Raw genomic sequence first — 27,008 nt, 5'->3', positions numbered from 1 at the left:
CATTGTACCCCACCCAATATTATTCATGCCTTGGCAATACTGACATATTCTTTCGTCATGCCAATAAAGCTTATTTGATTTGATTTGATACTGAGGGGAAAATATCAAAGAGATTAGGGGAATACTGTGGAGCCGGGAGGGAAACTCCAGTCCTCAGTGGCTATCAACGGGTCAGGTTTTCAGGATATCCCTGTTTCAGCACAGGTTGCTCAGTCTTTGATTGAGCCACCTGTGCAAAAGCAGAAATATCCTGAAAACCTGACCTGCTGATGGCCCTTGAGGACTGGAGTTGCCCTCCCTGGCTGTGGAGGATAGAGAGAGAGAAATATCCATTGATATCTGAAATTAAAGACCATGTGCTCATTAGGAAACATAAGAAAGTGAGATCGGTAAAAGAAGAAAATACAAAAAGTAGGGATGGTCATTCAATGTGGAAGGACAAAGAAAGGGAATAGAAGTGGTGCAGTCAATATAAAAGTGGGAAATACGGAGTAAAATAAGGACGAGTGGGAGTAGAGGAAGTGCAGAAGAGACAGAAAACACAGGCAAGTACAGAATATAAGAGGCTATAGGAAGAGGGGGTTGTGTAGGGTTAGGAGAGGGCAAATCTGAGAGAACAGATAGAAAATATGAGGAGGAAGTAAAAAAAATGAAAAGAGATGTGTATTACTTGGAAGGGGAAGAAGTAGGGTTAAAAAAAAAAAAAAAGTGTGTGAGAGGCGTCAAGGAGCAGTGACAGCAGCCAGTCACACACCACAACAGAAAAGTTTTATGTCTGGGAGAGGCGGGGTGAAGTAGGGGGCAGCAGCACGGGAGAGGAGGAAGGAGCCGGGGACAGTGCCTGGAGAGGAGGAGGAAGGAGCCGGGGACAGTGCCTGGAGAGGAGGAGGAAGGAGCCGGGGACAGTGCGGGGAGAGGAGGAAGGAGCCGGGGACACTGCGGGGAGAGGAGGAGGAAGGAGCCGGGGACAGTGCCTGGAGAGGAGGAGGAAGGAGCCGGGGACAGTGCGGGGAGAGGAGGAGGAAGGAGCCGGGGACAGTGCCTGGAGAGGAGGAAGAAGCCGGGGACAGTGCGGGGAGAGGAGGAAGCCGAGAAGAGGAGGAGGAAGGAGCCGGGCACTGGGACCTGTGTGTGAGGGAGAGGAGACACACCTGTGTGTGTTGTATGGGATCAGGGTGTGTGTGTGTGTGTAGTAGAGGATCTGATTACACTGCGTGTGAGGGATCATGTCTGAGCAGCTTTGTGTTGTATCGAGGAGAGAGATGTAAGTTCAGGGCAGGATCTTGCTGTGTGAGAGAGAGGTGTAAGGACACTGCTGTCTGTATTTTAGGGATAGTGTGTGTTTGTGTTAAATTGAGGATATCTGTCAGGTGTTTAATACGAGACTAGTACATGACAAGGACTTGTGTGTCTGTATAATCAGTACAGTATATTCCTATGTGTTCGCTGTATAGCACAATAACAGCGTGCTGTGTAGGGTAGTGTCAGTGGTGTGTGTGTGTGTGTGCAGTGTCAGTGTTTTGTGCATTTAGCACAGTAACTGTACATGGTGTATTAGGAGTGTATTTCAGTAACGCTGCATTGTGCGGTACATGAGCCAGTAAGACTGTGTATATAGTTTATCCCAGCAGTAAGGCTGTGTGTATATAGCCTCTCCTCCCAGTAAGTCAGTGTGCTGTGCAGCTCTCCTCCTCCTCTCCTCGGAGCAGCATGAGGCTGAAGCCCGGCTTCCTCCTGCGCAGCCTGCTGGTGCTGGCCACTTTCCTGGGGCTGCTAATCCTCTGGTCGTCCCTCTCCTCCCCGGGGACGGAGCCGCTCTCACAGCTGGCCCGGGTGAGTATCCCCTCTTTATTTTCTTATACATCTGATATGTGTATGTGTGTGTTCCAGCTCGGCGGGCTTTCCGCCTGTCCTTTGTGTCCGTGTATTCTCGTGTTTACACCGCTGCTTTGGGCATCTCTCACGTACAATTGCTGCTGGTGGTGAACGCTGCCTTTTATTGTATTATATGGTCAATACTATGTATGTTTATCTGTGTTTACACCTCTCCCCCTCACCACGACAGAGGGTCCCGCAACCCACTGCTAGGCCCCTCTTCCCGAGAATGGTGTGGGTTTCATTGATTGCAGTAATTATAATAGTGAGAGCCCGGAGGCGCATTGCGCAGCTTCATATAAGGGGGGGCGGCGGCGGTTATAACGGTCGGGGCGACCGTTACAGCTCGAGCACCTTTTTGATTGCGCGCCGATCACGTGATGCAACGGTCTCTATACGCGCTGTATGTTCGGAAGGGAGGGGGTACGTCATCTGGCTGTAGTTGGTTGCCCCGTGGGGTTCTGGGTAATTAGTCTCCCCTATAGTCCCTACGGTTGGATCTATTTTATGTTCATAAGGAGGGGCGGGGCTGAAAGGGGCGCAGTTCTCGTTGTCATAGTGATAACCCCCCTCCCCGTTTGAGCGTTCTATGGGATTCCTGTGCCGCGGCTTACCCCTCCGCCCAATGTGAGCCGGTTGGAGTGATGAGGTCCAAAGGGAGGGCCGCAGCACATCATAACCATCCGCTCTGGTATGGTTTTTTTTTCTATTTATTTTATGACCCTCCTGTACTCCAGTTACCTGCCTCTCCTTTTATTGCCCACTTCCCAGAAGTAATAGAGGTTATGGAGTGGGGAGAGGTGCAAAAGTAGAGCTGAGCTTGCTTACAATGCAAAACAAGCAAAATAAATAATTAGTACATTAAAAAAAGTGTATTTTTATTGAGAGAGGGGAGAAAGAGAAAAAATATATAGTGGCACTCCACTCAAGGTAACGTCCTTTCTGTGTGCAAACCGCTGGGGACGGGAATACAGATTAGATGGAAGCAGGCACTACATATGTATATGTAATTTAATTATGTATACATGTGAGCGCATTATAAAAAAAATATATATATACATGCACTCAATAAATAAAACTCAGATTAATGTACGGACTGTGTTTTTTATAGTTGGTACAGTAGGCCTACACATGCACAAAACTAGATTTTTTAACACTATGTTTGTCCTGTTTCCACCTGTTTCACTGTCTGGACTGAATGTCCCTGTAGCAACCAGTAATGTCAGACTAGACAAAGAGTAACGACACAGAGTTATGATCAGTGGCAGTAAAATAAAAGTTGAAATCCCTGTGGAAGGTGGTCCACGTATGCATCAATGAAAAATGTGTATTGAGTTTATGTATGGGGCGGCTGTCTCTTCTTTTTACTTAATGCCACTATAATTGCTTCAACTTTTGTTTTCTTCATTAAGCGCAAGCACATAATTAGCTCCTAACAAAAGCATTTTGTTTTCTGTGGCTTTTTTTATTGTGGTTTTCGTTCATGGGTCTTGAGATCAAAATGTACAAACCTGTTCTAGATACTTTTTTTTTTTTTTAATTATGTTACACGTGTAAAACATAGAGGATGTTCTACATTTCGTTTTCATTTTATTGCAACGCAAGTATATGCTGCTAAATGGTACTGCACCTGTGCTTTGCCCTAATTCTTATTCAAGAAGTCAGAACAAAGGCTTAAAAAGATGCTCGTGACCCCTGCAGTTAATTTATCAGCACTACAAGTTGGAAGTGGATCTACCTTTTTAACCCTTGTATTAGTTGGTAGACAAGAAAGCAAACAGAGCTGACAACATACAGTATGTTGTTTGAAATGAATGGTTAATCAGGAGCTGTAACTTTGGGTAACAGCTATTTTGAGAGAATAAAATGTCTACAAATCCCCAAGGAGAAAGAAGACAGAATTAGCTGCACTCACTGAATTTATGTAACTGCCCCGGGTGCACAACGATCATCCCCCGCTGGGGAGACCTACACTATGGGACACATCCTCGTAAAACAAGAATGAGCCGGCACTCCACAGGTCTTCATACAAAAAAAATAATTTTAATCCACACAGATCAACGTTTTGGTCAAACAAAGGTCAGTGTGTTTGACCAAAACGTTGATCTGTGTGGATTAAAATTTTTTTTTTTGTATGAAGACCTCTGGAGTGCCGGCTCATTCTTATTTTTGGAGGATGTGTCCTACAAATCCACCAGGACATTGAGAAATACACAAGGAGGTAGAATTAGGATTAAAAATGGGTCTTCCCACTGTTCAGTGGCATTCACATTTGGCGGCTCCTGCTCTGTCTGAACACTTCTCTCATGGATTGGCTTGGGAGTCCTACCTGCTACTCTGGACAACTCCAGTACCGAATGTCATTGTTGGTTTTAAACAGATCATTAACTGATAATCTGTGTTAAAGTTACCGAATTTGTGGAAGGGTTCTTTGAGCCAACAATAAAGTATATAACTAAAATAAAGATATAAAGTATGGGGATTGCTCCCAAAATGTCATCCCCAACATACTTTTTTTTTTTGTTTTATAACCAATTTTGTGGTGCTTTTTAGCAAGTTGTTTTTGTTGTTGTTTGTTTTTAATGCCATCTTCAGTTATTCTTTGTCTATTTGTGATTTTGTCTTCAACATTATAATTGAACATAGTTATTGCTGCAAACAGGCTGTTTATAACATAGAACATCATCTATTAATTGTTGTTTTGAAGAAAAGTATAAAAACCTGCAGACTTTTTGCTGCAGTAGCCCTGAGGCCTCTCTCTGCTATAAATCGGTTGGTGTCAAATCAAGTGTCAGATAGACATGGATATAGCAAACATTATTGCTCCCGTTAACGTGGCACATTGCGTCAAAAAAAATGTATAAAATATTGCGTGCATTAGAAAATGGCACAAGCGTTACTATTTTTTGTTTCTATTGAGCTATGTTAAATTTCATGCCAACATGTCTCGCTAAACGGCAGTGATACAGTCTGCTACATCTGTAATTGAGTGCGTCAGGTTTGGTTGTATTGTACTAGATGAGAGGCAAAAAAAAGTAATAACTCGGAGAGCCCCTTTACCAAGCGATTTGAATCTCTGATGCAAATGCCTGTTTGATTGAAACTTGACATGTATATTTTGCTCTATTTTGACCTCCTTGTTGGTGGAAGAAATCTGCAGCATTTTTGAGTGCATGGTGAAGATCAAAAGAGCCACATACTGCGTCACTTTCTCCAGCTGTGAGATGGTTAACAAATACACACTAAGGGCCGGAAGGATGCAAGTCATGTCCAAGCTACATTGTCAGTGCAGTACACGTGTAACACAAATAGGCTTAACCCAGATCCACATCATTTCCTGTTCCCATTATTCATATACAGGTAGTCCTCGCTATCCAACGTTTCACTTTACAACGAATGGCAGATCCAACGCTTTACAATGCAACCCTAAGGGCCGTTTTTCGACGCCTGAATGCGTTATCCAACGCTCACCGCCACTGATTAACATGGAACTCATTTCACAACGGTTTCACTATCCAACGCTACTTCCAGAACGGATTCCGTTGGATAAACGAGGACTGCCTGTATGTGTAAAGTACATTTCACAACTATATTATGCAACTGCTCACAAAAGGTGAAGCCTAAGGGCTGTAAGGCTGCGTCCAGTGTGACGCTGAACGAGCTAATCCTGGACGCGATGAAACACATTGCTGCAATGTGTGTGGCCAGCGTGAGCGAGTGCCCGTGCATGCACGGCGCTTATCTGCTGGCAAGACAACCACATTTGATTTGGCTGCTCGCTGATGCGTCACGTGAGCGGTTCGCCCAATGAGGGCAAATCAGCTCCGTGATGTCATGGTCGTGCCCCCGACACGCCCCCTTGAGCGTGCAACTGGCTGGCCAGAAAACGCTCAGCGCCTGACGTCACGGCGCTCGAGCGGCAGCGAGTACTCTCCGAACCTGGCCGCAGCCTAATAAAGTGCATGCATGCGCTACCGTGCATGCGTCAATGATAATTGGCTGTGTAAGCCTGACGTTTGTATACTTGAGACGCGCGCACAGCTGTGAGCGGTGGCGTGGCAGATCAGAGAAAATACAAGAAAGTTGTATCTTCACGCTGTTGCCGCACCACGTGATGCTAAGAACCAATCACAGCGCGGCCTAATGCTGTGATGTCATAGCCACGCCTCCCAGCCGCAAACGCTATAGAAACTAAACGCGCGCGCACCCGCCTGCACACCAGCTGGTACTATATTATAAGCCTTACCTAGCTGGAATACTTTTTTTTTTTTGTCCTGTTCAGTCTGCTGTTTATTCCTCATGTTCTTCACTACATACATACACATACAGTAGTTGAGAAGTCTCCTGGAATTGTGTGTCTTATTGAAGTAATGATGGGAAAACGTTTGTATTTTTCGGGTGAGGATTGGCCCGTCTGATTTTGGTTTAAAGCAGCAGTTGTCAAGATATTTGTAGTTGTATATGCCGGTTTGAGACACAAATAACGAACGGCCCCAATAAAAAGCTGCAATGTCCTCTCCCAATGACATTGTGGCTTTCTATTGGCGACTACAGTGAGGCCGACTGCTGTGGCCATTTTGTGCCCAGGTGACGTATTACTGCCTGGTGGGAAAAAAACAAAACAAATATCTCGGCAACCGGGGTGGTCTGCTGCTTTAATAGCACATCCAAATATGATGCAAAATTTCTTGGTCCTACAACAAAAAAAACATAGGATCACATAGCAAATCTTCTGCCAGTTTAGCCGAGTTGCATGCTCCATATCTGATACATTTAGTCGGTGCACCGTGAATGTTATTAATGTGTCTTGTTCTTGGCTTGTGTGTTTTATAACAATGAATCTTAATTATGCAACCACAAATGGAGATTCTTAATTACTATACTGTTTGAGACAGAAGTTCATGGTGGGGGAGTGTGGCTTCATTTTGGAAATCAAAGTGATGTGGTGTACAGTATATTAAGTATCACTATACACGTTAATCTCATTTCATTGGTAACCTCTGTCCAAATGTAAGAAAATCTGACATTTTTATGGAAAGGGGGATAATTAGGTGCATTTCTTTTGTTGGAAACAAAATGTCAGCTTTCACACGTCACTGCCCTTCACAAGATCTGCACACCCACTCGTGCTATTCAAAAAAAATCATTTTTTCCCTGTCATTCAACATAGAAGAAACAAGAGTGGAGGAGGCTTGGATGGGTGACTGGAAACGTTCATTGTTTCATTTCTCTGGTGTTGTGAAAATGGATAGAATCCGCATATTGGTCTTTGAAAAATACAAAAAGCACAATTCTGCAGCAATAGAAAAGGAAACGCTGGATACCATGATGAGGTGATATCAACATCAATCTGTCTTTGTGGAAGTTACCACCTATGAGACCCTTCACAATGTAACACAGTGCTATATTCTGTATCACGGTGCACTGTTGATTGCTTCCGTTTAGGAGAGCAGAGATCCAAACATGGATCTATTTTGAGCACAGTTCAGTGGCTCATTTGTTACATGCCTTGTGTGTTTTCATTTACTAGAGCGTTCAATGATGACTTTAATACTTGTAGTCGTGAAATATAGGCCAGGATTCACTAAGCTCCGATGTGGGAGTTGGTACCGTAGGTACTCGGCTGCCTCCTGAAGCGGAGTGTATGGGTTTACTTGTAACGCCCAATCCTTCTCTCCCTTGAGTAAACCATGTTTACTCCAGCTGCAGACAGTTGCCAGACATAACATTCTGGTGTTTTCCTCATGATCTTTTTACTAACAGGGAAGCTCTTCCTCATTGTAAGAGTCTTTCCCTCGGTGTTGCAAGTAGAGTATACAAATTTAGTGCCACGTCAATAATAACTGCCAACCCCAAACTGTTTGCGTTTTGTATTCCATAAACAGAACAGAGTATGTTAAACTTGCGTACAGAAGATACATATTCACTAATGCGTTTTAATGCAGACGTGCGTTTTCAGTGGCATGCGCAGAACATTCAATTCAGCTGGAAGGCTGTCTCTTTACAAAGACAAAGAGCACAAGATTGATTACAAGGTTATATTTATTATTTATATTTGGGGGTATTAGAGATATTTTTATTTTTTTTCTGCTTTTAGTGCAATGTAGTTCAGTATTACATATAGGGCAGGAGGGGAAAACTGATTTAAAAAGATTGAGCCTTCGCTGTTGCTTTATATTATAGCTCGGATATAAATAGTCTGAAACCAGTGGCTCTGCTTTCTTTGACATGGACGTGTGAGATTGTTCTGTGTGAGCCCAGCCCGTCCCGGAGCTTCTCCCAGCAATCATGTACTTAGCAGGGAGTGAGAAATAATGGGACTTTGACCTATTTTGACCTAAACTGATGGGTGTAGGCTCCATAATGGAAGCTATTTAAATATTGCCGTTCTAACGTGATTGCAACTGCAAAACGTGTCTGATGAAGCATTCAGTTTCTTCTGGACTCATTTCTGTTGTAGACTTTTTTTATGGTGAAAAAATGAAGCTTTGTTAAAACCTAAATATAGTGATGGTGTGCATTGTTAAATACAGAAAAAAACTGAAGATTCCTTACAATATAAATCTATGTTGTGTTGTCAATCATTAGGCAGGTGCATTTCAACCTTATCAAGGCACCTCAAACTGATGATGTTTTGTGGGTGCTCTCTCTCTCTCTCCACTCTCTCTCTCTCTCTGTGTCGCTCTCTCTCTCCCCGTTTGTGTCGCGTGCTCTCTCTGTGTGTCGCTCTCTAGTCTCTTGCTCGCTCTCTAGTTGCTCGTTCTCTCTCTCGTCTATTGCTCGCTCTCTCTCTAGTCGCTTGCTGTAACGGGGAAGGGGTTAAGCAGGCTCACTTATAAAGGTTCAGCCCACTTGATTCCCCCTGATCCGTGTATTGGGGTCATAGAGTGTCAGCTCTTGGACCCTGATGTCCTAAATGCATTACTGTGACTGTGACAAATTATGCGACATTAAAGATTTCTGTGTGTTTTGCCTTTCCCTGGATGCTGGGAGCAGGAGATTTCTAGGCTGTAAGTTTCAGGGTGGGTTTTGTCGGAGAAAGTCTTTACAGAATGTGGCTGTGTATCAGGGTTCTGGAATACCCCAAGAGTTTGTTCCGGGAATCGAGTGAGACTCTCGGATGAAGCAAAGCACATTGCTCCGGGCAAACTCTGACACTGAAAACGTTCTTACGACTCACCGCCAGGATTCCTGCTGCAGCATCTTCCAGACAAGGTAAACGGGCATGAAGGGGTTAATGTATACCTGCAATCATACATGGGCCCTTGTATACAGAGGGATCCCTAGTATACAGAGAGGTACCTAGATACATGCCCAGATACCATGCACCTAGTACAGGGGTTCAGGGGGAACTCTAGCTATGTAAAGATAAAGCGGAGAGTGATTTCTTGTATGTAAAAGTTATTTCTAAAGTGTGCCAAGAATGAGGCTAGTGAGTGTGGGCAATATATTCTCTCACTCCATCCCTGACACCAGAACAGGGACTTATATATTTTTATCACACAGGAGACAGGACACAGTATATTTTATTAAAGGGTTATATTTAATAGGTCTATGTACTGATAACCTGTGAATGAACTGTGGGATTTCCAAGTCATGGATTCCAAGCAACAAGATGGCTACCAAGTTTGATGCCTATGGGTCTGTGCGGAGTCCTGACTTGACAGCCTCAGGGATGCCAAGGTGTAAGAACAGGAGGGGTACTGCAGTTCTGCTTGAGTACCCACATCCTGGGATAACACAGGGCTATCCGGCCACCATTTGCCAGAGCCCAGACTCTGTGGAGCCTGGACAGTGGGTGGGCTCAGTATGCAAAGAGGCAGACGGGTCAGGTTAGCCCATGCCCCCTTGCAGAATGAAAAAAGGTGCCCACCCGGCTTTACAATACCGGCAAATTGGTGATTGGCTGGCAGGAGAATTCTCACGCTCTGATAGGCTGTAGAGGTTTGTGAATGAAACCCTGAAACCCATAAGGAGCCTTGCAGCCAACGAGGACGACAGATTCCAAGCGCCAAACCAACAGCGGCAAATTCAAAGATGCTTTGTACTGAATAGACGCGAGCCGGCTTCACAGATTTTAACTCAAGAATTCTTCTAAGTCCAACTTCTGAAGAACGTAGTGGTCGTGGCTGGCATTGCATGCCGACATCAGTTCCAGGACTTTCGTGAGAGGTCCTACAGAGGTCATTTTTGTGAATTTAGTTTAGAGGATAGATTTAGTCGTTAGCCCTGTTCCCAGTAAGTGTGTTAACCCTGTAAATTGTGTTACATTGTGTGTATGTCTTTTCCTGAAATATATTACAATTTATTTTACCTCCTTGCTTTGCTCAATCAATGATCCCGGTATAAAAAGGTTTTAATAAACCTGGTCTCCAGTGACGCTCGCTCTCTGCTTGCTCGCTTTCTAGTCTCTTGCTCACTCGCTTTCTAGTCTCTTGCTCGCTCGCGCTCTAGTCACTCGCTCTCTAGTCTCTTCCTCGCTCGCTCTCTAGTCTCTTCCTCGCTCGCTCTCTAGTCTCTTGCTCGCTCGCTCTCTAGTCGTTCGCTCTCTAGTCTCTTGCTCGCTCGCTCTCTAGTCGCTCGCTTGCTCTCTAGTTTCTTGCTCTCTAGTCGCTCGTTCTCTAGTCTCTTGCTCACGCGCTCTGTTGCTCGTGCGCTCTAGTCGCTCGCCCTCTAGTTGCTCGCTCTCTCTGCTCGCTCTCTCTAGTCGCTCTCTCTCTGCTCGCTCGCTCTCCCTTTGCTCGCTCGCTCTCTCTAGTTGCTCGCTCTCTCGTCGCTCACTCACTCTCTAGTCTCTCTCAGCCCTGCTTACAGTCTCTAACCCCCTCCCGCAAGTTCCCTCTGTTGTGATATGTTGGGACTTGGAGTGTAAGCACTCTGGGGCAGGGTCTCCCTTTGCCTTATGTTGACCTTATCCCCGTTGTTTGTAATTGATTTACTTGGTGTTGTCATTTTGTGAAGCGCTACGTACTGTATTGTTGGCGCTATGTCGATAAAGTTATACATATATTTATGTGTGTTGATGATCTGCGTCAATATTGCCATCAAATGTTCTGGAGACTGATATTCTGGCTTAACGGGGATATGTTGTGCTACATCTTTTACGCGTATAGGGTTAGGGAGGAGCTCTTTCTTCTTACCATTTCTTCCTCGTGATTTAATGTCTCCAGTATGAGGTCTAAGCAAAACCATTCTAAACATAAAAAACAGAAGTGTTCTTTTATCTGTGTCTTCCTTAAAACCATGTTTGTGAGGGATTGCGTTGCTTACTTTCAATTCGCTCTGCTGTTTTGACAAAGTATCTTGTCCCCCTGTCTTTCAAGGTCAAAGTATAGATTTCTAAGGTGGTGGAGGAACTCCTTTTTAGTATTCCTCCTTTGCCTTCTCGGATTCCTTAATCATATAGTTCCCTGTGAACTCCTTCCACCAGTCTGACATAGAAAATAATATTTGCAGAGCTCATTAAAATGGCTGTCAACCAAGGCCTTTTTCATGACCTGTTTTTTATAGATTAACGTGCATCATCATTTCCACCGTGCTGTATATCTGATAACAAGCTTGTAGAGCCATATATACTAAGCAATACTTGTTCCATATGAGACATTTCAGCGCTGGAAGACACATTATGGTCCATATACTTCAATAAGGTGTCTTGTGGAATAGCACTGCTTAGTAAATTAGGGACATAAAGTGTGTACTGGTACATTTTAAGGCGCTTGCTTTTTGCCCCCTGCATTTGGAAAATGACCAACATAACTTAAATGTTTGTACTACTTTGTCACACTATTATGGAACACTCGTATTCTGCTTAGTAAATTAAGACACAAAATAACAATTTGCCAATGGTTAGTAGAAAAAAAGACAATTATGCAATGTTTTCTGGGCAACATTCTCTATTTATATGTCAGATTATTACAGTATTATTATTAATTTTTTTATATATATATATATATACATGTATAAATGTATGTCTTTTTAAAAAAAAAAAAATTCCTGATGAAAAACGTTCCTTATCCCAATGGGTTTAATGTTAGATTAAGGGATGTCCCTGGTTTCAACTCAATGCTCCTAAAATAAGCTATTTCATGTTTGCCAGTGTGAATGTCTTGTTTGTTATTACTGTAGATTAAAGATTAGCAGGTCCGGATCATTATATCAAACACGGCAAAGGTCTTTGTGCTGTGTTTTACTATTGAGGGAGAATGGGGGAGGCTGGAGATTTGATGTGTGCAGAACCATATTTATTCAGGAAAATGAATTCCACCTGCACATTTAAAGGGGCAGTCCCAAATACCACGCAGCAAACATAGAAATCAGAACGCATCAATAACATTACTAACTTTTTGAAATATTCAGTCACCCCTAATGTGAAATAAAATGCTTATTTTCACCAATTTGTGGAATTTGTATCAGATAAAGTATTTACTGTGTCATTCGCCCGCCTGTAGTGGAGTAAAATAATTATGAAATACAGGAAAGCAGTTAGGAAAATTTAAAATTGGTAATTTGCCTTAATATGTATCAATATATCTCGTCTTCCCCATGCTGGAGAAGGTTTTAGCCCCAGTCATTTGGATAGCACTAATCTGTTCTTCAGCATGGATGAGGCATCACCGCTGCATATTGAATAAGGGTTAAAGTATCACAAAGGAGATTCAGTAAATATTTATAAAATCTAAAAACTCTCCAAATAATTGAAATGAGGTGGGGGAAAAATGATTGCATTAAAACGACCTTTCATCTGTTTCGCCAGTCACCTATCCTTACCTCATAATACATATAATTCCTATTCACTTTGGTTATAGATGCAACTGCCCTTGTAATAGACAGCAGTGTAGCTGTATACTTCAGTCCACACTTGACCATTGATATATGTTGGTTATACACTACACTGTGATCTGCTGTGTCACCGTGTGTATTTTGTAAGTCAAATGTTCCACTTGTATCATTCATTGAAGTATATCCTTGTAAGAATTCAAGTTTAATATTGTAGTGACTAATATTAGCAGTAAAAAGGACAATTGAATTGTAGACCTGTTGAATTTCTTATACAATTTGGGCTTTGATATTTTGGCCCATATTGACTAAGCAGTCTACCATAAGACACCTGAATCGACTTGACTGGGGCTATATGATGTCTTCCGGGTGTCTTACGGCAGAAGACTGCTTGGTAAATCTGGCCATAAACATGTTATGATAAGTCAGACTTTTATTTTGTGCTTCATCAAGATTAAATAAATGAGCATGTGGCAGGAAATGATGCAAAACGCAATGTTATCAATCTCATGGTAACTTAAACCGTTTTTTATTTGCCTGGGCAAAAATATGTCTTATATCTGGGTATGCCCAGTAACTTTATGCATATATTACTTTCTTGTTGATGAAATACAAAATAAATGTAAAAAAGGAGACCTAAATATTAATCTATAAATCCAAATGACCTATAAATCCAATAGACCTTGAATTCAATTCAATTTTTTACTGTATTCTATTATTACCACAATAATATTCTGTAATTGAACTTTAATTCTAACATAGATCTATTTTATGCAGACGTATAAAGAGAACTTGAAGCTCCCAAGATGTAATGGGGCACTTTGCTGAGACTTTTCCACACCTGTGTGTTGAGTTTGTCACCATTCCTTTGCTTCTGCACACCTGCTAAAGCCAGCTCATCTGAGAATTAGGCAGCCGGGATTGGGAGCCACTCCCAAATAAATCACGTTCCCCTAGGCAGTTCCGAGGTGGACAAGTTAGACAACAACCATTGTGCGTTTGATGCACAGCGTCTAGGGGCCCACATGTAGGGGATGTGCATCCAATCCAGATCTTTGTGGATCTGTTTCTTCTGACTAGGCCACTTGCAGTTCACACCAACTCCATTTTCTTTTGGATTAAAGCTTGGTGTGGGAGGGAGTATTTTTGAGCAAAACTGGGGAGGAAATGGTACAAGATGAATTAAAGAAAAAAATCCAGTTAATAATCAGATTATTATTTCTTGTACTGCCTTTGTCCCATTATTATTTTTTTTCAATGATGAATTTTTGATACACACAATCACCCACAACAATACATATACATAAACACACATTTAGTCAGACACATAATCAAATGATTCCCGCCAAGAAAAGAAAGTAGTAACCAGCACTGTCACAGGTGCTTGACAGGTTGTGAGAGAAGCTTTTTTGCATGTTATTGGAAAAGCAAGCCTAAAAATGACACTGAATGGTTAATGTATGACAGCCAAACACCAAACAAACGGATCCATTCCAGGAATCTGGTACATGCCAACGATGTTGCAATTTGTGATTGGTTATCTCGCAAACTAGTTGGCCAGTTCCCAGGAAAAGTGGGGTAATACAAATCCTTTTTATCCGAAGACCCATAATACTCCATATTGATACCTAGGAGATATGACTTACATTGGCTCTGCCTGCCTTAACCTGTTCAGTGCCACAGGTACCTGCATGCTCCTTCTGCAGCGAAAGGATTGTGTATGGAGAATTGCTGTGCCGCGGGTTATCATTGCCCATAAGCGAGCTCCGTATATATTGGCACTTATCTGAAAATGACTGTACAGGATTATCAAATCTCTCCCCGTATGTATTGCGTCTGGGGCACGTTTATAAAATGCCAGTGCAGGTTATCGCACCTGTTGCGGCATCAACTCCCACAGACTTCAGTGGGTGCAATAACCTGTACCGACATTTCTGAGTGTGCCCCTATATTCGCACTCTTCTGCCCAATGTGTGTGTTTCTTGGGTAACAGAGTAGTGAATGCCAACTTTCCCGATTAATTACAGCTGACGATCCCCATTTCCCTCCTTTGTTGACCTCTCTACCTATGTATCATATAGAAGCTAACAGTATTGACTTACTTACTGTATAACACAGTGCACCAGAAGCGATAGTTGTGGGGATAGATCAAGCATACCAATAAATCGCCTATGAGGGCTGTGTTGGTGGTGCTGTAAGTAGAAATGACTGAGTATCCCACAATATAAGCTAATCAGAAAGAACTGCATCATGACAGGGTGAAAGAAAAAGGAATCCCACCCAACCTGATTTTCAAATGTTTACATCTATTCTGCTTCCCTGATCTTGGTAAGTCTGAGCACGGTAACTGTGGTAATGGAAACTGCATGAAGATTGAAAATCAGGCGCTTAACCTCATTTGCCCTTCATCTGCGCATACGTTGCAGGATTTGAATGAGATTTATGATTATGCTCATGCTATTACAAGCTGTTCACATGTCAGACTGGACTCTTTGCTTACTATCTATTAATCACACCTTTTTGAGGCTCCATTATCTGAGCTGACTGGATTGAAACCAAAACACTGAGTTATTGGACTTCCATTTTTAGTTCTACTATTAAACTCAAACTTGTTTAAAGCAGGATTTGATGGATGTGGGGGGAGGGGGGGGTTTAAATGCCACGGTAGTGTATAATTGCTATATCATGCAGGGTTCATTCTTTACATGAAAAATAAAGAATATACCCAAGTACAGCACTCAGACCATCAGCATATATATTAAATACACCAGGAGGGTTTTGTGGAGGGAGGATGGTTGCATGCACTTATTTTTTACCCATAATAGCTGTATCTGTTGCTGTTTACGGTTCAAGTATTGCCCCTTGTAGTACAAAGTGAGCCAATGGCATTGTACACTGTGCTCAGAAAAAAACGAGACCACTTTTATTTTACATCATATCTTGCAGAAAACCCCATCAATTTTTATGAGAATTTGAGCAATTATAGATCTGTCACAAAGGAGATTACTAATAAAAATTATTTGATAATCTAATAAATATTATTTGGCATTGGTGACCGCATGATGACCTCATCAAGTGCATGGTTACAAAATGGTGTTTAGTTAAGAAGATAAGCGCGTTTAAAAAGTTTGCGACCGAGCAAGGGTGGCAGATAAAGGATGGCCGCCGGGAGGACTGAAAAAACACATTCGGATTGTTCAATAGTGGGAGCAGCTGAATGAACGCATTGATTTATGCAATCGGACAGCGGCGGTCTCGTCTTCGGGCGTGCGTTTCAGCAGAAGGACATTTTGAACACACACTTTGAACCATATTTTGAACTCAAACTTTATAGCCTTAGGCCTGTAATATAGAGCGCGCTGTTGCGCTACCGTGCGCGTGCGTCAATTACAATTGACTGTGGGAGGCTGACGTTGATACAGTCGAGACGCACGCAAGGCCGTGAGCGGTGGTGCGGCAGACCAGGGAAAGAACAAGAGAATTATATTTGCGCACTGTCGCCGCCCAACGTGACGCAATGAACCAATCACAGCGCGTTCTAGCGCTGTGACATCATAGCCATGCCCCTTAGCCGTCCGCGCCACGTGCACGTGCAACACTGTGCACACTTTAGGGTTTCAGATCAGATTACAACAGTTGAACACATTTACGACGTACAAAGGAACAATTCCTATTTCTCGTTTAATGAACATGAACCTATTGCAGTGTACAGTATCTAGTACTTGTTGACCTCAATTTAGTTATCAGTGGATTGTCTACATTTGGGCTTCTTATATAGTGTTAATCTATTTAACAAGCCAACAATTTTCATTGGGATTAAGCAACAAACATAGAAGAGAGGATCAAACGAAAAATATTGGCAATTAGTGTATTTGTGAACAATGCTAAGCATGGTAAAATAAAAAATAAAAAATTGTATTATTATTTTGCAAACGTTTTTTTTTTTTGTTTTTTTTTTTTACAATGATGCACATTTTTATGAATAGAATATTGTTTGGAAAGCTGAGTTTCTCATGACTAGAGTTTAGAACAATAGTTAAATCTGCTCCCTTCTATTCCATCATCTGCCAAACTGGGCTATTTTCTGCTATGGAAACCCTGCAGGTCCCAATACATTTCCAGGAAACCACAGCAAAAAAAAACAATCTACGAGGTATGAAGCCTCCATGAAATTGCTGCTTCTTGTTGGCTTCAAGGAGCAAGGAACATTTATAGATATATTTTTAAATGGCTGGTCTCTTGTAGGTGTCCAGTACTTTCTCTTCTTTGCAGTTGCAATGAATCTTGCTCATTGGAACTGCAGCTTTACACGTGTGTCTGGCTGTGAGGGTTGTGGTGCTTGGGAGCTATATCTGTGTACTAAGCTTTTCATATTAGTAGCCCCGGGTCATCTGCAAATCTTAATCTCCACAGTTGCACCTTCCCTCCAATAAGTAATAAGGGGGGGGGGGTGCCTTGCGAGCAGCTGGATGGGATACAATGGTAGGAGGGCGGTTATCTATTCTGACATGACACAGAGGACAAAACCTTCTTGTCACATAGAATGTAACCGTTACAATATCAATAAGTCTGAGATATCCAGAGGGGCTGTTGAGATGGAAGAAAGATGGTCAAATACCAATGGGAATCTGCACAAAGGGAGGACAAAGCAAAGGGAAAAGTTCAGACACTCCAGGAGCTTTACAGAATGAGAGCACATCTTGGGAGAAATCATTGGGTGCGAGTGTTGCTGAAAGCAAGGACATCGTGCACTTGTCAATTAAAATAATGACTAGTAATTACGGTAAAATGATTATGGGTGTGTGTGTAACCAGAATGTTTCTACATCGGGAGCACAATGTTTTATATACAGTAGATACTTGGAAAAGTGGTATGAAAAACCAGACACATGTACAGTTCTGGTTACACAAACCATTATATTGAATAATACTGGTTTGTGTATGCAGAGCTGTACATGTGTCTGGTTTAGCCACAGCTTGAGCATGAACAAATCTGCTTTGTGTATTCCATAGGCTGCCCAGATTTGCTAGATAAGAGTCCAAGGTTTAAGCATTTCCGGCAGCTTCATGCGGAGAAATCCACTTTATCCTCCATCAATATACTTAATCTAGTATTTTAAAGCGGCAATCTGTATTTTACAGCAGTAGATATTTCTTGCATTACATGAGGGGTTATTACTGGAACTTCATAGCTATTTTATTTTGTACGTTGTTGCTAGTGGAATTACAGATGTACAGTAGCCAGTGTTCTTGTACTCACTCATAACGCAGAATATCTCCGCTTTTCCATAAGGTTCAATAGCAGTAATAACCTGCGTTATCACAGAATGTCCCACCGCAGTGCGCCATCAGGTGCAATAACCCTGGTACATCTGTACAATGCTGTTGCCATTGGTCACTGCTGGTGATGTTGCTGGCCGTCATTTTAACCTCTTGGGAAAATTCAGCAGTATAATGGGTAATTGTTGCTTTAAATCGTGTACTAGAAGATAATAAGGTGTGGACAAGTCTCTCGGGGGTCAGAATAGTAACCGGGATCTCTAGATCCACAGCAAATTCACCAGCTGAGCCGGACACTGGTAACGTGCGCCACTGTTTAGATTCTCGTGCAAGACTGTAGAAGGAAGTCGGGAAGTGGTCACTCGTTCTGCATTACTGAGGCTGCGGCCATAGTGCAAGCGTGACGGAGCGCAAGGAGGCAGGCGCCTGTCGCCTGAGCGATCTGTGGGCTCGGATCACTTGCGTCACGGGAAGGCGTGGTGGCCGTGACGTCACCAGGCTGGTTCGCCCTTATTGGCTCAAACGCGGCTGTCGCGCGAAAAATCAAATTTATTTTTGTTTGCTCAAAATCCTGCTCAGCGCGTCGCATAGCCGGACTGGGGCACTTGTTTGGGATGCACGTGCAGTCGCTTGCACTATGTCCAATGCCATAGTGTGCAGATGGAGGGAATAGAGGTGTAATAATAATAATAATAATTATACATTTGTAAAAGTACCAACATATTCCGCAGCGCGGTACAATGTAAGCTCTCAGGAGCAGGGCCTCATTGCCTTCTGTGTGAGTTTGTTTGTCCTTTATATGGTACGTCACTTTGTTTATGTAATATAAATAATGCTATACCCCCGCTGTAGGTTACCTTGACATACTTTGATAAGACAATCGATTTATAAAGAAAAGCAGGGTTGTTCTTGGGTATGTCATCAATCACCAAGTAATATTTCAACTGCGTATGTTTTCCTCTTATTCTGCATAAACTGTATTGAAACATCAAATGTCGTTTTAACAACGGTCTCAAATTCAAGGCTGAAACCCCATCGGACAGCTTGTGTTTTAATTGAGCATAATTAGATCTCCTCGCATTGCCTTAGGGGAAGAAAATAAAACCTGAGGAAAAGTTTGTCATGTTTCTCCCTTGTTCCTAAAATAAATGAAAAATCTTTTGAAAAGACCTGTACGTAGCGCTTTTTGTTCAATTACTATTAGAAGAGATCCTGCTCTTGCTATTTTTCTATGTATGTATATCTTTATATAGCACCAAAAGTGTACTCGGCGCTTCACAAAAAATACAGTATGGGAAATTCTAATATATTAAGCGCAGCAAAATCAGACAATCGGAAAGGACGTTCCTGCCTCAAAGAGCTTACAATCTAAGGCTAAGGCCCCGCTGCACGCGCCCGCACGGCCGCCTTGCTTGCCGGCGGCGTCTGCAATTCACTGCACTGCAGTCTGCAGTGAATTTTTTCCGGCGCGGGGGGGGGGGCCAAAAGTGTGGGGGGCGCGGCCCTGACGTGAGGGGGCGGGACCATCACAAAGCCCCTCAGCCCCACACAGGCACACACACAAATACGCACGGGGGATCGGAGCAGAGGGGGGGATCGGAGCAGAGGGGGGAATCGGAGCAGGGGGGGGGGAATTGGATTGGCTGCCTTGCGTGTCACGTGACGCGGAACTCGCCGAAACCACAAGCTCCTTGTAGCTCCGGCTGGCTGATGCATCACAGCACGCAGTCAGCCACGCCGGAAGGAGCCAGTGGGGACATCCAGACCGGAGGCAAGCAGCTGGTGGACCGCGGCCGCGCGTGCCGCCGGCCGCAGCAGAACCAAAGCCTAAGGCCTCGTCCAGGGTGGGTAGAGGCACGCTGCGCCCTGCTCGGCCGTGCTTTTCCTGGCTAGGTGCGTGCGCATCTGGATGGGCGGCCTCTATGTCACGGAGATGGTTCGCCCTCATTGGGCGAACCGCCCACGTGACGCGCTTGCGAGTGGCAAATTCAAATTTGCTCTCTCGGCAAGCGGCTGAGCGCCGAGCAGGCGCGCCCGCCCTCTCATGCAGGACACGTGCATTGTCGCAACGTGTCCAGTGTGAGCGGGCGCGCCTGGACAAGCCCTTAGTGGTATGATGGGAGACTTACAGAAACAGCAGGTGAGGGAATAAGTGCTGTACAGTGGATGGGTGTGCTTGGTCACAATGGTTGGTAAGAGTGACTGTGGGACAATAGCCATGAGTGCAGGCTATTGGGATGCTTGATTTGTGGGGCGAGGTTTAAGGTTAGTCAGTATTAAATCAGATGGTTAACACCATTAGCAGGAGAAGAGATCGCAGGGAGGCGTGGGTGAGAGCAGGTGTGTATATGGCTGGGTCCAGGATTAGGAGAGATCCCCAGCAGCAGGAAGGAGTAGATAAGAGGGTGTGAATAGAGGATTTGTGGAGGTGCTTTTTATTGAGAGGGTAAAGAAGTTGTTGGGAGAGAGGTGTATAAATAATGGTGCAGTGTATGGGCAAAGGTGGAGGGGAGGAGGGATGAAGAAATGTGGATAGGAGGGGAGCGGGAAAGTTGGAGAGAACACAAACGTTTACAAAGGAGTGAAGAAACGGTGCACATTTTTCTGACTGTGGTGTTGGCTACACACGCAGACTTTCTTCTGTGATGCTTTTTCCCACTTTTTTTTTCTATTTGAGATTGCCTTCCAATAATTAACTTTCTTTTAAATTTCCCTTTCTGCTCATCCCACACTTGGGGTTGAAAAAACACCTTGACTGCCAATTGCTGTCCTTGGGGGTAAAAGGAAAGCGGCAGTCTTTTTGCTTGAACGTACATTAATAAAATGGCGCAGAGGAAACCATAAAAGTGCATTTTCATTTGTAAGTAGGTTTATATTCCTGTTAATCAATCGCATGTCAGAGCTGCTCGCTTTATGCTGTCCAGGCTGGACAGAATTAGCCCCCACACATGGCGGAGTGACCCCGATATGGTTGCCAAAAAGTACTCTTCTGACCACGATTGAAAAATGCAACAGCTGATGCCTAAATTGGCTAAATCTGCTCATGTTGCCACTATCGCCCATATTTAAACAAAAACAAAAAAAGCCCAATTGATCTTTCCATGTTCAAATGTGGGTTGCATCGATATCCTTGGGAAGGACTACTCAAATTGTAGACTGTGGTCACTATGCTGATCAGCAGCCTGTGTTTCTTATACCCTGCCTTAGAGCAGCAATGCTCAATCCCCCCCCCCCCCCCCCCCCCCAACGGTCAGGTTTTCAGGATATCCCTGCTTCAACACAGGTGGCTCAATTCGGTCCCTGCTTCAGCACAGATGGCTAAAGCAGAGGCTCAGTCTTTGACTGCGCCTCTGATTGAGCCACCTGTTCTGAAGCAGGGATATCCTGAAAACCTGACCTGTTGGGGGCCTTGAGGACTGGCGTTGAGCACCCCAGCCTTAGAAGGCTGAGAGTGCAGCATCTTCCTGTTCCTCTCCTCAGGAGCTTGGAAGTGGGCTGGAGAGAGACCAGTGTTGGGGTGCAGTCATTTGGGCACATACATTTTTAAAGCGGCAATCCTGCCAAAATGACGACTTGGTTTTATTACAGGTTTAGAACCATGGGGTCCTCTGGAGCTGACGTGTGTTATTTCCAGCTGCAGGAAACCTCCTCGTCCCCTCGGTACCGGTGTTAATGCAGAGCATTTAAATAACCGACCAAAAGGCCACAACAAATGACGTTGCTGTTTCCTATTTGCTTGCAGGACATGCAAGATTTGGCAGCCATATTGAGCTCAAACACCGGTCACTTCACCGGAAAGTATCTCTTGAAATAGGGGTCCCTGAAACTGAACATAACATGGTTCCGCTTTGGGGGACCCCTCCCTGTTTTATTCCTGTAAAAAAAATAACCTGATCAGGCAGAATTTCTGCTTTACGGTGAGAAAGTGGAAAATAGCGCTGTCTTAGGGTGATCACAAGACAGACATAGACACTGCACAGAAGTACATTAATAAACGCACTAACAATGAAGGGGTCGTTTTAATTAAAAAAAAATCGTTTTGCACATATTCAGTATTTGGTACATCTTTCCCAGTAATCACTAAGGGCCTCATGCAGAGAACAGCGCTAATAGCAATCTCGCCATTTTCCGGCGAAAATCGCGCTAAAAACAGCCGAAAATGGCGAGATTTGAAAAAAGCGCCATTTTTTTTTTTTTTCCCTTGAAATTCGCCGCGCGGCTGGAGAGATCCTAATCTCTCCAGTTTTTTTTTCTGCCGTATGCAGAGAGCCGCGATCGCCATCTAGTGGCTGTTCGCGCCAAAAAAATGGCGCGATTTTCAACATTTTTCCTCTCCACCAAGCAGCTGGCGCTCCGCGGCCGGTGGAGGGGAAAAAAAAAAAACGCGATTTTTTCCCCACTAGTTTCAACAGCGCTTATAGCGCTGGTTGAAACTCTCCATATGCAGAAAGGCTTGTAAATGCAGTTTTCTGCCCTTTCTGCATATGGAGAAAAAAAACTCTCCAAAAAAGCTAAAATTTTTCCCCCTCTCCAATTCTAAAATTCGCTGCTCTCTGCATGAGGCCCTTAGTTGTTACAATTAGAATGCCTGCTTTTGCTTCTAATGTAATGTGTTAACCAATCAAATGGTAGGCTGAGTCCATAGAGAATTCAGTCGAGCGGAGGCTGAGGGAAAGCGGGTGCTATCCCTGGCCTTTGTTCGCGCGCCGTCAGGGGGCGGGCCAGTGACATCACGGAGCTGGTTCGCCCTCATTGGGCAAACCGCTCATGTGACCGGCCCTGCGCTCCCGTGAGCGCTTAAACAAAAAAAATCTTGTCGGCTACGCTTCCGCACGCCTGCGGAAGCGTGCGCGAGCCCCTGCTAAAGCCGCTCTCATTGCGGCTGCAGGGCTCACTGACAAGCGTCAGCGGATAAGCGCTGACCATGGACTCAGCCCAAGACTCTCTATAAGAACCAGCAGCATGAAGACCCCAGCAGGCAACCTACCTGGCAGTCATAAGTCTATGCTAGAAGTGTGTATTGGATTCTGAAAGGCTGTTCTTTACCCACACTAGTAAGGCTAGGTCCCCAGTGGCCACGACTGAGCGTGCGACGGTGTGTGCACGCACAAGCCGTGATGCGCGACCGCTTTGGGCGAGGCGACCGAGAAATGGTCACGGCGGCGGTTCAGCCAATGAGGGCGAACCAGCCGCGTGACGTCATGGCCGCGCCCCCACCATGCCTCCTCCCCATCACGCGTTGCTAGAAGGCCACCAGGTCGTGCTGTGGCCAGGAACAACCGCGGCGAGCGCACTGGGGCCTTAGCCTAAGGCTGTACCTTTAATTTCTATTGTATTCCAAGTTGTATCCAATGTGTATTGTCGCTTGAACTTTCATGGTTCATTGTTTTGAAAGAAGGTTTGTTTAACCCATAAATGCCAAAGGGATAATGTTTTGGAGCCTATTTATATTTTGCATCACATTCTTGATTGTGAAATCCTTAGGTCATTTTTCTTTGTTTGCCTGAAATATTATATTGCTGGTTGCAATGCGATGCATTGTTGACACCTCTGGCAGCACCCTTTGTCTTTTCTGATTGCATTTAGTGGTGACAGTTCCCAGTAAATCACATCATGCTGATTCATAAATGTAACATTTAGTATAATCACTGCCAAGTCAGTATATTTTTTTAAATAATATTACCAATTCTCTTGCGGATTTGGCAGAGAATCAAGATAGTAGGAAATGCAGATTGATGAGGCTGTCGAGAAGTGATGTTGCAACCGTTCAAAGAGCAGTTCTTTTCCACTCGCTATTATAGGACTCCCCCTGCTACTTTGAAATGAGACTTTATATATTTTCATGACTGCAGTGCTTCTCCAGATCAGGTCCCAATTTGAACCCTTAATGCAGGCTTCAAAATCCATTCCTAGTCGGTTCACAACTCACTCCACATCAGCTGCAATGAGGGACATGACATCAGACGTCTCAGCAGTGGTATAAACACCACAGGTTGGCATCCCCTAACCATTACACAACATGTCTGTTTTGGCCACTTTCCCATTGCATATAAAGTTGTCATAACATCATTTGACTATGTAACATTTTCTAATATGTTTAACAATTTCTTTCATAATACTAGATACAGTATAACATGGAAAGAATGCTGAAGCCATTCCAAAGCTGCCACAGTTTGGTGTGAGCTCTTAGATGAGTTTTTAGAATATTTATGATTGTGGACAGTTGTAAGAGTCGCCAAAATATTCGATGACTTGTTCTATTCTGTAACATTTTCTGCAGATGTACTAGAACATTTATGGATGTAATTTGTTTGAGATGTAAAACAGTGTTGTAGGTGTATTACTGTATGTTCTGACTTAATCAGGCATCCAAACAAACACGAGAACGGTGTTAGGTTATTTAAGAAATGCAAGCCCTATTTATAGCAAGGTTATGTTTTTCCGCTTGTTGTATAGAGCGGTTAGAGTTCCATGCAGGGACCACCGCAATAAGAATGATGTCATTCATTGGCAGCTTTTCAAATTCATTGCATATGGGTTTTGATGTTGTTTGTAAAAGTTTGTATTGTTTGTCTGTGGCCATCTATTCACCAGTGTCAATCATTACATCTGCTCTAGTGTTTGCAGTTATAGGGGAATGCTTCATTATTTCAACTAGAGTCTACAGCTGAATGATATCGAGATGCAAATGCACGCATGGGAACCTTTTGGGTGCAGTGGTGATTTTCTGCTAAATACCAAAAAGCATCTCTTCTACAAATCTGCATAGCTACGTGAAGGTTTCCTGGAAAGCCAGTGTTTCCGGAGACCCGCAACGTTTAAAGATAAATATATTGGCGTGCTCTGACATCCTTTACTGCAGCAAAGCTTGTACTTTTGAGATTTGATCTTGGTATTGGCCAGTTTGATTTAATTTTTTGTACTGGTCACAAAGTCTTCGTGGGATTTCCTTGACTGCTGTAGAGTTTGTGAGATCTAATAAAAACTTATATTTCAAGAATGACATAGAAATGTGCAGACTAACTCTGTAATTATTGTCTTAGTGGAGCATGGTATATTTTTTAAATTGATCATAATGTTGCACTGCGTGTAATTGCTCTTGTGCGAGTTGTTCTCGCACACTTCTTTGTTTGTAAAAGAAAACATTTGTACGTCTCTGATGGCATCAGTGGGAAGTCTGATTTTAGATTTCAGGCATTAACTTGTTGGGCAACAGCTGTTTACAGCTCGATAGGGCTTGTTCTACCCACTCTGTTACAAAATAACAGTGGAACATGGAAAATATGAATACCTTTGCTATTCGAGTTAGGCAGTTGATTACAGCGGTGTGTTTTATATGGTTTACATAACAATGTATATAGTAAGCCAGGGGTGCGTAAACTTCTTGAGCTGTGCCCCCCTGCCCGGGAGCCGCAGCGTTTGCGCCCCTCTTCTCCCAATGACTCGGCGTCAAATGACGTCACGGGTCATGTGACGTCACGTGACCCCGCTGTGTCATTTGATGGTGCTTTGCCATGGTGACGCCTCGCCGAAGACCCGCAGAGAGCATGTAAGTGAGTTACATAGGTCTCACGCCTCCCCCGGCATTTTATTTAAATGCCGTAGGGAAGAGTGTGGGTCCTCTGTAACCTCCCCCCCCCTACTAATTCTCCCGCCCCCTGGGGGCGCACCACCCAGTTTGCGTACCGCTGTAGTAATCAATATAGGTATAATACGTTTTTTTGCCGTTATGTTATAAGCCACGGCCATAAGTAAAATGGTTGGATTCATTGGCAATGTTTGCTAGTGTTGTACATCTTGGGTGTTATTTGAACTCTTTTGATTTGCTCCAAAATAATTTTGGGAGATTTGTGCTAGAAAGGCACCATGACACTTGGCAGCATATGTAGGAATTGCAACAAGAGGAAAGCCGTCATCTATGTCAGGGGAGCTCAACTCTAGTCCTCAAGCCCCCAACGGGTCAGGTTTTCAGGACATCCCAGCTTCAGCACAGGTGGCTCAATCAGTCCCTGCTTCAACACATGAATACAAAAAAGATGGGGGAGCACAATGGTCGGAAACAGGCAGTGTTATATAACTAATAGTTACTTTTTTCTAAGGTGAAGCAAATGTAACCTGAGTAGGTGTGGTAGCTCAGGTGTCTAATGTCTAATTGGGAGGGTGGACACACATGAGTGTATGTGTGTTGGTGTAAAAGTGGAATAAAGGTATATAAGACTTACACGGCCTTGTGTAAGCCCAGTCGCATCAGAGTTTCTTTAGGAGTCCCGTGTGCTTCTGATGAGGCTTTTCTTCTTGCGATGCTGGTTCTTCTTCTTGTTTTGCAGTCCACTTCCTTCTTTGGTTCACAGTGCCGCTCCAGGGGAAATTTCCTCTCGTGTAAACAAAAAGGAGGATAGGGTTAACACATATAATTGTACACACGTCAATGAGGGGGGGGGGATGGTGTGTTTATAAACCACCAAGATTTGTATTATATAATATAGTTTAGCACTCACACGGGCTAGTGTGAGTGTAATCCTATCTTGGTATCTTGTTCTAAAGAAGTTGCCCAAATCAATATCAGGTAATGAAAGGGTAGGGTATGAAGGTATTAATAATAAATATATCACAATACTCACACGGGCCAGTGTGAGTACACACTTCTAGCGGTATCTTGTTCTTTTGTTCCAGTAGTCACCGATGGTGAAGATGGGGTTTAACAAATAAAAGACACTAATGTCTGGGGGGTAAAAACTATCTTTAATAAAACATAAAAAATAAAAACAGAAACAAACTCAGAATACAAACGATTCTGTGGAAAGTGAATGCAAGGGGTAGGCAGTGTGGTGTATAGTTGTAGGGGGTCTCTCTCTTCCGCGTCCGGATGGAGAGCTGCAACTTCACCTCTGCCTCCTCTGTAGTGTGCTTTAAAATGTTCCAAGTGGAGAGCAACGCGTTTCGTCCAGGTACTGGACTTCCTCAGGCTCTGTGCTTCAACACAGGTGGCTCAATCAGAGGCTCAGTCAAAGCAGGGACTAATTGAGCCACCTGTGTTGAAGCAGGGACTGATTGAGCTACCTGTACTGAAGCTGGAAT

The 27,008-nt window shown here is 43.7% G+C and overlaps 1 protein-coding gene across 2 annotated transcripts in view; it reads left to right on the top strand.

Annotated features, from left to right (window-relative positions):
- The first annotated feature begins 821 nt into the window (after window positions 1-821).
- Window positions 822-27,008, top strand: part of GALNT7 (polypeptide N-acetylgalactosaminyltransferase 7) — a 139,074-nt gene continuing 112,887 nt past the window's right edge. The window contains exon 1 of one of the 2 annotated variants that reach the window (XM_075611404.1): window positions 822-1,833. In XM_075611404.1, the coding sequence (XP_075467519.1) occupies window positions 1,711-1,833 (123 nt within the window). In that variant the 5' untranslated portion in view covers window positions 822-1,710. The remainder of the gene's footprint in view (window positions 1,834-27,008) is intronic. The other variant, XM_075611394.1, reaches the window with a different exon arrangement.

The sequence above is a fragment of the Ascaphus truei genome, chromosome 1 (genome assembly GCF_040206685.1).
Source record: "Ascaphus truei isolate aAscTru1 chromosome 1, aAscTru1.hap1, whole genome shotgun sequence".
Lineage (NCBI taxonomy): Eukaryota > Metazoa > Chordata > Amphibia > Anura > Ascaphidae > Ascaphus > Ascaphus truei.
Note: the sequence above shows the minus strand (reverse complement) of the source record. Positions and strands in the feature narration are given on the sequence as shown.